General features: G+C 33.5%; 1 protein-coding gene across 1 annotated transcript in view; it reads right to left on the bottom strand.

Annotated features, from left to right (window-relative positions):
• The window catches only part of BRIP1 (BRCA1 interacting DNA helicase 1), a 78,184-nt gene that overhangs the window by 61,466 nt on the left and 2,156 nt on the right, over positions 1–14,562 (bottom strand). The window contains 3 exon segments of the mRNA XM_081161813.1: positions 8,437–8,556; positions 10,387–10,514; positions 13,592–13,765. Coding sequence (XP_081017939.1) covers positions 8,437–8,556; positions 10,387–10,514; positions 13,592–13,765 — 422 coding nt within the window.

The raw sequence follows: 14,562 nt of genomic DNA, 5'->3' as shown, positions 1-14,562 counted from the left end.
AAATGTACAGGCTCATACCAATAGACATAGAAGAAACACTTGACAAAATCCAACACCCATTCAAGATAAAAACTCAGTAAACCAGGAATAGAGGGGAACTTCCTCAACTAGATAAAAAGTATCTACAAAAAACCCACAGCAACCATCATGCCTAATAGTGAGAAACTTAAAGCTTTCTCAGTAAGATCAGGTACAAGGCAAAGGTATCCTCTCCCACCACTCTTTTTCAACATCATACTGGAAGTTCTAGCTAATGCCATTAGACAAGAAAAGGAAATATAAGGTATACAACTTGGGAAGAAAGATATAAAATTGTCTTTGTTTGCTGATTACGTAGTGGTCTACAGAAAATTAGAAATAATCAACAAAAAAACTCTTGGAACTAATAAGTGATTATATCAAGGTTGAGGGATATAAGATTAAAGGTAAAAGTTAATTATTTTCCTATATGTCAGCAATGAACAAGTGGAGTGTGGAATTAAAAACACAATACCTGCCCAGCTGGGCGTGGCTCAGCGGTTGAGCGTCGGCCTAGGGTCCAGGAGATCGCAGTTCGATTCCCGGTCAGGGCACATGCCCAGGCTGGGGGCTCGATCCCCAGTCGGGGGTGTGCGGGAGGCAGCCGATCAATGACTCTCTCATCATTGACGTTTCTATCTCTCTCTCTCCCTCTCCCTTCCTCTCTCTGAAATCAATAAAGATACGTTTAAAAATAAATAAATAAATAAAAATAAATAAAAACACAATACCAATTATATTAGTACCCCCAAAATAATTAGATATAAATAAGTCTAACAAAATATATACAAAATCTATGAGGAAAACTGCAAAACTCTGATGAATAAAATCAAAGAGCTAAATAAATGGAGACATTCCATGTTCATGGATAGAAAGAGTCAATATTGTTAAAATGTCAGTTCTTCCCAACTTGACCTATAGATTTAATGCAATTCCAATGAAAACCCCATCAAGTAATTTTGTGGATATTGACAAACTAACTCTAAAGTTTGTATGAAGAGGTGAAAGACCTTGATTAGCCACACAACACTGAAGAACAAAATTGAAGGACCATGCTGTCCAACTTCAAGATTTATTATAATATACAGTAATTAAGACAGTGTGGTATTGGTGAAAGAACTGACAAATAGATTGGTGGAACAGAACAGAGCCCAGAAATAGACGCACATAAATATAGTCAACTGATATTTAATAAAGTAGCAAAGGCAATAAAATGGAGCAAAATTAGTCTATTCAACAAATGGTGCTGGAAGAACTGGACATCCACATGCAAAGAAATGAATCTAGACACAGTCTTTAAACCCTTCACAAAAACTAAGTCAAAATGGATCACAGACATAAATGTAAAACACAAAAGTATGAAACTCCTAGAAGATAACATAAGGAAACATAGATAATCTTGGGTGTGGCTTTGGATATTAACACCAAAGACACAATCTATAAAAGATATAACTGAAAAGCTGGACTTCATTACAATTAAAATTTTCTCCTCTGCAAAAGACAACATCAAGAGAAGAAGACAAGCGACAGACTGGGGAAAAAATATTTACAAAAACACATCTGATAAATGACTATTATCCAAAATATACAAAGAACTCCTAAAACTTAACAAGAAAACAACCCAATTTTTAAAAATGACTTTTTTAATCCTTTTAGACCTTATTAGACACCTCGCTTTTTCATCCTAATTAGAAACGTCACCAAAGATGATAAACAGATGGCAAATAAGCATATGAAGAGATGCTCAACATAACATGTCATTATATCATCAGGGAAAGGGGATTGTGATATGTCAATGCAGGTTCATCAACTATACTAAATACACCATTCTGGTGGGGGATGCTGATGATGGGGGTGGCTATGCATGTGGAGAGGCAGAGCATATACAGAAAATTTATTTACCTTCCCTTCAATTTTGCTGCAATCCTTTAACTGCTCTATAAAAATAAAGTTTCAATAAAAAATTTAAAATTAAACAAAATAACTGATGGTTTAAAGCAAAAATAGTTAACAAAATACTGTGTGGTTCATAATATATAGAGAAGTAAAATATATAACAAAAATTGCACAAAAGATGAGAGTGGAAATGAAAGCATAGTGATAGAAGTTCTTACACATTACATGTGAAGTAAAATATTTGAAAATACGGTGATAAATTTAAGATGCAAATTATAAACCCTAAAGCCACCCTCAAACAATTAAGCCTTGTAAGGTCACTTTGTAACTTTTCTCACCAAGAGGTGAGCTCCACCCCTTAAATCTGGGTTTGGCCATGTGACTTGCTTTGGTGACTGGGACATTAGTAAAGGTGAAACAAAGAGGAGCTCAAAAGATATTTGTACACTGGGGTTTGTTCTCATGCTGCTCCTAGAACTCTGGGAATACCATATACATAAACCAGGATTAGCCTACTGGATGAAATACCCACCCCATGGTCCCAGCAGACTGCCAACCAACCCCCCTGTAACAGAGTTGCCTTGTTGACTTGCAGCTGACCTGCAGCTGACCACAAACGCATGAGTGGCCCAGCTGAGATCAGCAGAAGAAATGCCCAGCTGAGCGCAGCCTAAATTGCTGACCCCCAGAATAGTAAGCTAAATAAATGGTTGGTTTGTTACACAGCAATAGATAACTAATTATATGTGTGTGCAAGAGAGAGTGTGTGTGTAAAAATAGATAACATGCAAAACATCAGGGGTTGATACTGAGGGGATAGTTGAATTAGGAATTAATGTTAATAACTTAATTATACATTTTGATGGTTTCCAAATTTTCTCTAAGAAACAGACAATCTTTCATATACAAAAATATCAATGTCATTAAAAATACATAATTCAACGTCTTTGAAATTATTTTTCATTATTGCTATTAAATACCAAGAGTCTAAAAAAAGGACATTCTTGACTTGATGCATTTGAATGAACTGACAGCTTTTAAGTTCTATCAGAGTTTGGGTATAAACAGTTACAATTATATAGAAAATTAAGTAAATGATAAGACAAATATTAGCACTAGAAAATAAAACTTGGTTTGTGGGGGGAAAAACTATGATAACAATATAACATTTGGTTCAGTTTTTATGATATTGACAAAATTACAATAGTGTAAACACCAAATATTGGAGGGTTAAGGAAGAGAAGTAATGAGAAAATTAGAAAAAATAGAAAAGCAATAGAAGGTATCTAAAACCAAAAATTCAAGAGAAAACCAGCTAAGCATGTTATTTTTAAACAAATAAATATCAGAATAAACAGGTAAAATGATTTTAAATCATTGACTTCAGATAATGGAAATTGGTGGAGAATAGAACCAATACAGGGGCCTACTACTTTTTGTTTGAAGCCATGTAGAAGTCTTTGACTCTGACAAAATACATACATACTTTGAAAAAATAAAAATTTAAAGAGGAAAAAAAAGGACCAGGAACCAATTTAAGTATATATTTGGTATGTGATAATAGCAAAACTCATATCAGGAAAAATTGCTCTTTAATTGACACTAGAATAATTGATCATCTATTTGGAAAAGCATAAAATTAGAGCCTGGCCTCATACATATATTAAAATAAATCCTATAAATAAGAGGGTTAAATACTTTTTAAAAATGTAAACTATAACAGAACTAGGAAAAATATGTGTTGTAAATTTATACAAAAAGATCCAGAAAGTGTTTATGCTGTGTACTTCTGGGAAGCAGAAAGAGGTGTGGCAGCAATATTTTAAGGGAGAATATTTTAATTCTCACTCTGTACTGGTTTATATTGTTAAAGGTTTTTTCAAACAATTTTTTAAAAATTTGTTTTAAATTTCCTTTGATTCTTTAGTAGATAAAATACAAAAATGTTTAAGATAATTTAATCTTTCCCCAATTGTAGGTTGACTATTTAAAAGGAGATATTTTAATGCCAGACGTATTGAATAATAAAATCTACTTTCTCCTGCACAGTAACTTTGTTTTTTTCACCAGACAAGAAAAACATTTTTTCCTAGTCATTCCTTTCCTCTCATTTTCCCCCATTTATAATCATGAATCCATATTCACTCAATTTTAGAACTAAGCTCAAATCATAGTTCCACTATTTACATGCAGTATGATCATAGTCAACAATCTAATATTTTCGAGCTTCAATTTTCTTATGTGTAAAATGAGACTAACATAAATTAATTGGCTTAAGTATATATTCCAAAAGCTATCATCATATAATCATTAATAACTCTGTGAAATGCAGGTTATTTTTTTTTTAACTTTATTTTTATTGTTGACACTTTAACACATGTCCCCATTCCCACCCCCTTTGCCCACCTCCACCCAGTCATCCAGTCCCTATCCCGCTCCTTCCCTCTGGCCATGACCACACTATTGTGTCTATGGGGTTATGCATTGGGTTCCTTGGCTAATTCCTTCACCTTCTTTTGTCCAGTTCCCTCTTCCCCACTGACAGCTGTATCCATTTAAGTGTCTGGTGTAAATAGGTTTCAAAAATTTGTCTGCTTTGAATAAATTATACTTCAGCTAGTTGATAATATTATTTAACAACTAGCTACAGAAATCAAAAGTTGTTTCTAATCTTTTGTTTATATTAAGCACCAATTTACTTGTTGGTCCCTGAAATCACTGTTTGATCTTTTATTTTTGTGTGCTAGTACAAAATAGTTTAAATCCTGCTTTAAGTTGCCTCTATTGCATCATATCTTCTTAAGTAAATGGATCTGAGTAAAAGCTGTAAGCCACAATACTGGTAAATTGTGCAGATCCTTAACTTTGGCCTTTTTTTTCATTCATTTATTCAGCAAACATGTGAGTACCTACTAGAAGCAGGTCCTGTGCAAGATGCTGGTTATAAAAAAGTGAACAAGAAAGACATCACTTGTCCTTATGGACATCCTGGCAAGGAGGCAAACAAAAACAGTTAAAACTACAAATAAGTATATAAACTTTGTTAAACATTGTAAAGAACAGGATATTGAGACTAAAAGAGGACCTAATCATAAATGAATTACTTACATGGTACTGCATATAATATGACCTATAACAGTACAAAAATGAACTATCTTGCCTGGCTGGGCATGGCTCAGCGGTTGAGCATCGACCTAGGATCCAGGAGATCGGGGTTCGATTCCCGGTCGGGGGCGTGCAGGAGGCAGCCAATCAATGACTCTCATCATTGATGTTTCTCTTTCTCTCCCTCTCCCTTTCCCTCTCTGAAATCAATAAAGATACATTAAAAAAAAAAAAAAAAGAACTCTTTCCCCCAAAGGTCATCTGGAAGAGTTTATTCAGGGGCAGAATAGTGTGGTGGCTGAGAGGATCAATTCTAGAGTTGATAGCCTGGTTTTACTTTGAACCAGCCTCTACTCATCAGTTTCGTGACATAAACAAGCTATATAAATTGTCTGTGCCTCAATTTCTTCATCTGCCATTGGGGAAAATACTAAGACCTTTCTCACAGAGTTATTATAAGAATTGAGTTAAACTCTTTTGTCTTATTTTGAAAACTATCAAACACACAGAAAAGTTAAAAGACCTTATAGTAAGTATTAACTCACATGAACCTGTATTTACCACGTAAACTAATATTTCTACAATGCTTAGAATTGTTTCTGGCACATAGTCAACATCATATCACTACATAAGCAGTTATGCTACGTAAAAGTAAATTAAAATTATGAGAAAATGACGTGTCAAATACTTTTCAGAGAAAATTTGTCCTTTTCTCCTGAGATCTTAGAGAATATGCCAAATATTGAAGAGAAGGAGGGAGGGAGGGAGGGAGGGAGGGAAGGAAGAGGGGGTGTGGAAGAGAAAGACAGAGATAGAGACAGAGTCAGAGTCAGAGTCAGAAAAAATAAAGAAAAGGCAGGGATTAAGATGCAAAAGGAGGGGAGAAAAAAGCCCAAGATTTTGCCCAACACCACTTTATCTGAAGGTCAACAGCGCTCTCTGCTGGACCCATTTCTTTTCTACACATTAGGCAAAAGTAATAAATTAGAATAATATATGCTACCGCTACACAAAACCAAAAAAATCACCACTTTTTAAACGTATAAAGACAATGTTAGCATTTATTTAACAAACAAATAAAAAGTAAATATAAGCATAATAATGTATCTGTGAAAACACCTCACCCATTGTGATGATTTACTAAAAGAATGAAGAGAATACAAATAAATTCTAGAGAAAATGATTATAAATAGTGGAACAAAGTAATATAAGAAAGGTAATGTTCTATTTTTAAAAACAATGTTTTTCTTAACTATATTTTGACCACATGGAGACTGATGCCTCACTAATTCTTCAACATATAAATTATCAGTACAAAAAAGGAATCTAAATGTCCATTGCAGTGGGCAATGGAAGGTAATTCAAATAAGAGAGGAGGTATTGACACCATTTTCTGACTTGAGGAGACAGTGAGGAGACTGGAAATGATAGGAAGGTAAAAAGATAGCTATCTAATTCTCCAATCCACAGGTTGGAAACCAAATTATTTTAATAAAAACAAGAAAATTTGAAAGAAAAACCTAAAAAGTTTAATGTCAAATTTAGAGGAAAACAAAAATCATGAAACTAATTTGCCATTTAATTTATGGAGGAAATTTTTTCAAAAAAAATACAACTGTAGATTTCAAATGTATAAAGACTATAACATTTATATCTTTGTAGAGATAAGAGAACAAACCCATTATTTATTAATCCAAATAACCATTCTTTTAAAAAATAAATACTGTCTTCCCTAATAGCATCTTATAAGAACCAAACCAGGAAAAGCATCCTTGGAATATAGAGATGTTAGATCTAAATGAAATATTAGGTATATTAAATCCAGTCCCACCATCTTTTCCTCCCATTTGAAGGAACAGGTTCTAAAAAGAAATGTTACTTGTCCAAGTCCCTCAAATTACCTTAAGATCTTTAGATGATCTAGATTAAAATCTGATACATAAAATGTGAAACATATGATCTGTCAACATAAGAAAAGTTTCAAAATATAGACTGCATTTTTTAAATTACTTGAAGAATTTTGGTGACACTAATTTCAGAAGCTGCTATAAAATAAATTTAAATCTCATGAAACTTATTTTTCTTCCATTTCTTTATGAAATCACCTATTCCAGAATTAACAGAAATATTTTTGTGATTTATAATATACCACTCTGCAAAGATTAAGAACTGTTATACAATGAGGCAAGAACAGTCCCTCTATGGTGTCAGATGGGTACTAAATTTACCGGGGTGAACGCTTCATAAGTTACATAAATGTCTAATCACTGGGTTGTACACCTGAAACTGATATAATATTGTATGTCAACTGTAAGTGAAAAATAAAAATAATTTTTAAAAAAGGAAAAAAAGAAATAAAAAACAGAAAAAGAGTAATAAATAAAATTACTGTAGCTATTTAAAAAAAAAGAATTACCATAGTCTGTCAGTCTTTCTTTCAAGTAAAAATGATGTTCTGTGAAAAAAAGTGGCTAGTACAGCTCACAACCCAAACTATCCTACCAGTGCTTTTCCTCAAGACAACCATTCTACTCCTGGAGACAAAAGTGTTTTATGAGTACCACTCATTTCTTCACATAGAATGTTAAAAATCTCAAGCACTGAGATTTGATAAACAGTAATTTTTACTGCTCCATCAAGGACATTCTTAAGTAAAACTGGCTTTTTTAAACTGTATATTAATGATGGCGAAGAAAATTACTATTAGTACAGGTTGGTGCCACTATCTTGATTGTGCTAAGGCACCAACAGCTTTACCCAACATTACTTCTGCATCAGTGCAAATGTCAAGACAGTAAAAAAAGGCAAATAATATCTTAATATTACTATGAAAATACTTCTGGCCTCACAGAGCACCTGAAAAAAATCTCAAGAATCTCCAGAGCTCCATGACCTGATGATGCGCCTTCCCTCCAGAGCACTCTGACTCTGCTGTCATAACCTGTGTGTCATCCTCAAAGGCGGCCAGGGCCCTGGGATGGTGGGCAGTGAGATAGCCCCTCCCTGACACCCACTGTCCCCCCAGGAACACTAAGCAGACAACTGAATTGTGGATGGATGAATACAAACAGTACTGTTATGCTGCCTGACTGCTACTTCTTGAAAACTGCTGCTCTAAGGACACTGAAAGAACTTTAGGGAAGTGGAGTTCACAAACATTAGAATATTGAAGAGGCAAAAAACTTTCAGATCTCTTTCTAGTCCCATTCTTTCATTTGATAAATGATGAAACCAGAGCACAAAGAGGGTAGGGTTTACCATCTCCTACATTAATAGATATGATGTGACAGCACTTAGGACTTCTGAGTTGTTTTCTACTGTTCTTTGTATTTTATGCTATTCTTCCTCTTTTTCCAAACATGTATTTAGCAAATTTCATTCTCCTTCTTTAAACTGAACAATGGCATAAATACATACATTTTGTGAAGAAAAGGAGTTTCTCTTTCTTAATGGAGAGTTGAGTTTTGTGGTCTTTCCTGAAGCATCTTTTGCATCCAAATGGTGTAGTTCCTTTTCAAAACAATGACGTTTCCTAATCTGTAAACATAAAACCAAAATAAAGTTTAAAGTACACTAAAAGTTTGAGCAGGCTAGGGGTAGGTAGGGGATAAATGGTGAGGGAAGGAGATTTGACTTGGGGTGGTGAACACATAATGCAATGTACAGATGATGTGTTGTGGAATTGTGCATCTGAAACCTGTACAGGGTGGGGCAAAAGTAGGTTTACAGTTGTTCATATGGAAAATAATACAATAACTAATAAATAATAATATAAGAATAAACTGTGTTTTGTGTACTCACAGCTGTAAAGCTACTTTTGCCTCACCCTGTATAGTTTTGTTAACCAGTGTCACCCCAATAAATTCAATAAAAAGGAAGAAAAAAGTTTGAGCAGGCTAGTTGTTCCCAAAGGTCAAAATAACTATAATGTGTTTTCAGCATTTAAAAAAATGACTATTTCTAACTGGCAATAATCAAATAATTTTTAAAAACAAACAGGCAACTTATTACAAGACTTAAATAAAATAGAATACAGTAATACCTCTTAAATCCTAACCAAAATAGCTTTAATTAGTGATATGTCAAAACTATAGTATTAAAAAATGATCTTCCCATAAAATAGTTCCACCAAATGAACACCAAGTATAGTATTATAGCAAAGTCCAAATTACATATCTAATTGGAAAGTAAAAGCAAATAAAATAGAAACCTCATACTAAATTAAGACACAGATTAAAATTTTAAATGTAAATATTCATAATTTCCTATATGACAGAATAAATTACTATTATTACTATTACTAGATAGTTGATAATCCAAATTGTATTTGACTAAATTTCTTTCATAAATACCACTAAGTTTTCTTTCCAAACTGTCTATGTTTTTTCCTACTTGCCAAAACCCTATTTATTTAAATTTTAAGGGGAGGGTGGCATTCTATTGATGATCCCATTCCTACCAAAAAAGAAATGAGACCCAATGAAGTCAGGGAATGAATGTTATATGTTGAGGCCTACCTCACAACATCCATCTCTATGTACACATTTTTGGGAGGAAAAAATTTCTAAATATTCATGCTTCATTTATAATTGGTGTTTTTCCAGAGATAAACTAGTTCATTCTATTTCTAAAAGTGGTTTAATTATGAAAGTTAAAGATTATAAGTAAAATAGATAAACTACACAAGAATGCAAACACTTTTTTAATATATTCAATTAAAAATATACAATTCCATAAAAATGACATGCTAATTATCATCTTTTTATTTGTAACTAAGTCTGTTAAAGTCCCAGCCTCCCCATCTCACTGCCATGAACTCTATGAGAAAACATGGCATTCGTCTATGAAAAGTGTCATTTAAAATATCCAGTAATTTAGGTCTTTCAATCGTTTTTAGAAATAAACATTTTATCATACTGATATTAACTCAATAAATAAGAGTAAAACTTGTAGATATTCTAAAACTATCAATACCAAAAATATCCATGACATAAATATTCAAATCAAAGGTATTTTGGCAAAAAAAATATGACATTATTAGATTAAAACAACAGAGGAGTTAGAAAGTACAAAGTAGCTATATTATTAATATATGCCTTAAGTAAATATTTTACTATCAAATTCCTTGTATATAAGAAAGCACCACGCAGTTTCACTTTAATGACATGTTACTGTAAATAATCTTTTATAATAAACTCCTTTGTAATGAGTAGCTACATAAAATTAAGTTGCAATAATTTACCATTTAATTTACATCTATGACCCAACTGATTTCCACAAGTGTCACTGAAAACTAGATTGATACCTGACGGCCTTGTTCAGCTATAACTAATGGGATTATTTCACTGCCAATCAACTCTTGTTTACCTGCTGTGTAGTTTCTAAGGATCGAATTCTTTTCTTCTCTACTTGAAAATCATCATTTTCATCTCTGTTTACAGATGCCTGTTTCTTAGCAGATAACTTTGCAGCCAGCGTAGTTTTTTCAGGAGAGTCTTATAGAAGTAAAAAATCAGCATAAATAACTTACACTTAGGTAATTTTTCTACGAAAAACTTGGAATCAAGATGTAGACTTATTTCTGAAAATAACATTTAAAAACATGAACTGCTAAACATGTTTAAAAGCACTTCTTTACTATTTAGTTTACTTTAACAAAAATATAGCAAACATTTTGAGAAATATGCTTTCAACAGGCAAGTGTAGTTTTGATTTAACAGGTTTATACTTTTGTAGACCACTCCCAATAATGTGATTTTAAAAATATAACTGTAAGACTTTCTCAAGAAAATGTATTTTCATATCTATAAAAATCTTTCTTTACAGTGTCTCAATGTCACTTTTCTACTACGCTTCTTAAAGTGCATTGGGATTAAAAATATAGTAAAATCAAGCTCTTATAATCTACTTTTTAATCCCACAATCCTGAAAACCCATTCTCAAGGTCATCAATGACCTTTTAATCACCAAATAACATTATCCCCATTTTATAAATGTGAACACTAGGGTTTTTTTGTTGTTTTTTAAATATGTCTTTATTGATTTCAGGGAGGGGGAGGGGAGGGGGAGGGGAGGGGGAGGGGAGGGGAGGGGGGAGGGGGAGGGGGGAGGGGGAGAGGGAGAGGGAGAGGGAGAGGGAGAGGGAGAGGGAGAGGGAGAGGGAGAGGGAGAGGGAGAGGGAGAGGGAGAGGGAGAGGGAGAGGGATTTACAGACTATTAGAGGAGAAAGCCTTATAGGCAGGTCTAATACTTGTTTTAAAAAACAAGTTTTTCTGTATAAACACAGAAGTGAATCTATGCCACACAGCATTAGTTTTCAAGCCTTTTCTGAGGACTATATTTTTAAAGAAAAATTGCTCATAATTTCCAAAACAGGATGAAAGACCTAGAACTTCTCTGATCCACCACTATTCCTTCCCCTCCAAGAGCCATGTTTTTTCCTAAGACTCGTGGGAACATAGGTTGAAAACCACTATATTCTAGAATCTTAGCTTTCCCTTTCATACCCAGGTCTTTAATCTACCTGGAATGGATGTGGTATACAGAGTAAAGTAGGGCTCCAATTTCAATTTTTTCCATACGATATCTGAATCCCAGTACCACTTGTGTAAAAGTCCCTCCTTTGCCCTCGGCTTTGTAGGAGCACTTCTATAAAAAAATCAAGTTTCTGGCTACATGTGAAACCAAATTTGGGTTCTCTATCGTTTTCCACTGGTCTACCACTGTGCCAGTACCAAACTGTTTTAATTATTATAGCTTTATATGTAATAAATCAGGATACCTCATAGATTAAGTCATCTCACCTTGACCAGCTTCTCAAAAGTGTTCTTGCCTATTATTCTTAGTCCTCTGCGTTTTCATATATATTTTAGAAACACATGTAATTTTGAGCTCCACAATTCCCTGGCAAACAAGTAAAATACCCACAAAACAAATCTAGCACAGTGGTTCTCAATTGGGACAATTTTAACACCCCCTACCCCTATACCAGGGACACTGAGCAATCTCTGGAGACATTTTTGGTTGTCACAAAAGGCAGGGGAAGGGGGAATACTACTGGCATCTAGTGGGTTGAGGCCTGGGAGATGCTGCTAAACATCTCACAATGCACAGGACAGTTCCATGACAAAGAATCAACCCATTCAAAATGTTAATAGTGCCACTGTTGAGAAACCTGCCCCAAATAAACCAAGGGGAAGTGTGTATGGACCCATTAAAGGGTAAGGAACATCCACCATAAACAATAATTTAGTTTTAGAAAAACTGAACAGCCATATGCCAAATAAGATTAACCCCCAATACATTAAAATATAAATCATATTATCTGCATATACAAAAAGGTTTATCTTCATGTTCTTTGTAGCAGGGAAGTTTGCAGGAGGCTTACTAAAAAGGTTAAGTCTTTAAAATATAAAGTTATAAAGAAATGAGATATATCCAGAATATATATATTTTTAAAACACCTAGAAATCAGTAAGAAACAATCCAACAGAAAAATGGGCAAAAAACTTGAATAGGCAGTTCACTAAAAGGAATATTTAAATAACCAATAAACACAAAAAAGATGCTCAACCTCATTAGTCACCGGAGAAATACCAATTAAAACTCATGAGAACATGACACATGCACCAGAATGGGTAAAATTTTTAAAGACTGGAGATATCAAGTGCTAATAAGAATGCTGAACAATGTAACTTCCATACACTACTGCATATAGGACAGGGTGGGGTGCACAAATTTGGTTCAACCACTTTGGAAAATGCTGGGTCAACTAAGATAGAGCAGCTCTACTAGTGGCTTCTGGCTACTGGAAGGCAATGCAGGGAACACACAGTCCAGGAGACCCATAGTCCACCACATCCAATCCATGGGAGTGGTTCCCCAGGACAGAGATGACCACCTCAGAAAGGGGATGCCCACCTCCTCAGAGAGCCTATTCAAACAAATAATCGATGAGAACTTCCCAAACCTATGGAAAGAACTGGGTCCTCAAATCCAAGAAGCTAACAGAACACCTAATTACCTCAATCCAAAAAGGCTTTCTCTGAGACACATTATATTAAAATTGTCAAAAACTAACAACAAAAAAAGTATAATCAAGGCAGACAGGAAAAAGAAGACAGCAACCTATAAAGGAAACCCCATTAGAGTATTATTGTATTTTTCAGTAGAATGCTAACCTCAGAAGTTCAGGCAAACTTATCAAGAATAAATGAGGCTAATTAGATTTTGTCTTACAATACAAATTAACGTTTTATAAAATTCTGACATGTAATTAACAATACTGCCTACAAATAACAACAATTCCTGAATATCATTTATTCTGCCTTGCCTTCTTCAAAAAATAATTTAAGCTAGTAAAATGTCTGAGAAAATTAAGAGTCAAACCAAGAATAAAATAGTCCAAAGATTTCTGACCACTCTATGAATTATCTAAAAATAATTCCAGAGAAAATATGTGGAAGTGCATAATCAATTATGCTAACCAAATTTATCTAAATAAGGTCTCATAACAGCAATAAATAAGGCTTCTATTACAGATACCAACAGACCCAGGCAAAATATAAACTACCTTGACAAAGTGAAGTGCCATTTCTTTCAGAAGGTGGTGGTGTACTTGGACTACTAAAATGACGTGAAGTTCCTTGGTTCATGTCATCATTTGTAAAATTCTTTGAATGGCATGTACAACAACATGACAATGATACTTCAGCTTTTTTACTTAAGCTTTCATCCACTGGTTTTCCTAAAAAATAAAAAAAAACTCTATAATATTTCTAATTTTTAAAAATATCTATCTTTCTCTGCAGCTAGGGTGAGCAACCACCCCAGTTTGCCCAGGCTTAGGAGGTATCCCAGGATGCAAGATTTTCTGTGCTAAAACTGAAAAAGTACCTGGCAAATTTGAACAAGCTAGTCACCCTATCTGCAGCATCAAACTGGGACAGGAGGGAAACACTTATGCCAGAAATATGTAGAGAAGTTACAATATTTATGTAATTTATTAAAATCTAATAATAGTAAAAAATTTATAATGTAATAAAGGCACAATGACTCAAGTATTAATTTAAATTGAGATTTATTAAAATATCACGCAGGGAAGATTAAAATAAAAAACTAACTTATATTCTTAATTACTGCTATTTCCCTAAATCAAGAATTTGAAAGTTCAATATGTCAAATAATAATGTAAACACATAGGGTTAAAGTCATTCCCACATTATACTTTTATTTCAAACAGAAACATGTTTCATGACGTATCAATTCTGATACACGTATCAAAATATACTTTAAAGTCAATATTCAAATTAAGTAAAACAGGTAATTTTTAATACTTTATAATACATAATTGTAACATCTACATCATGTGCTTATGTGTTTAAATATACAATTCATAGATATTTTTAAAAGCTAAATAATTTATTCTCTCTAAAGAGTACTGACATTATTTTCCCATCTATATTACAGATATACTACAAATTCTATTATGCAGAATCTCTCATTAAAATTTTAAGTTATTAACAGATAATCTCATTTTCCCCA

The sequence above is a fragment of the Miniopterus schreibersii genome (genome assembly GCF_964146895.1).
Source record: "Miniopterus schreibersii genome assembly, chromosome: 16".
NCBI lineage: Eukaryota > Metazoa > Chordata > Mammalia > Chiroptera > Miniopteridae > Miniopterus > Miniopterus schreibersii.
The sequence above is the reverse complement of the archived record's forward strand: the minus strand, read 5'-3'. Positions and strand labels throughout refer to the sequence as shown.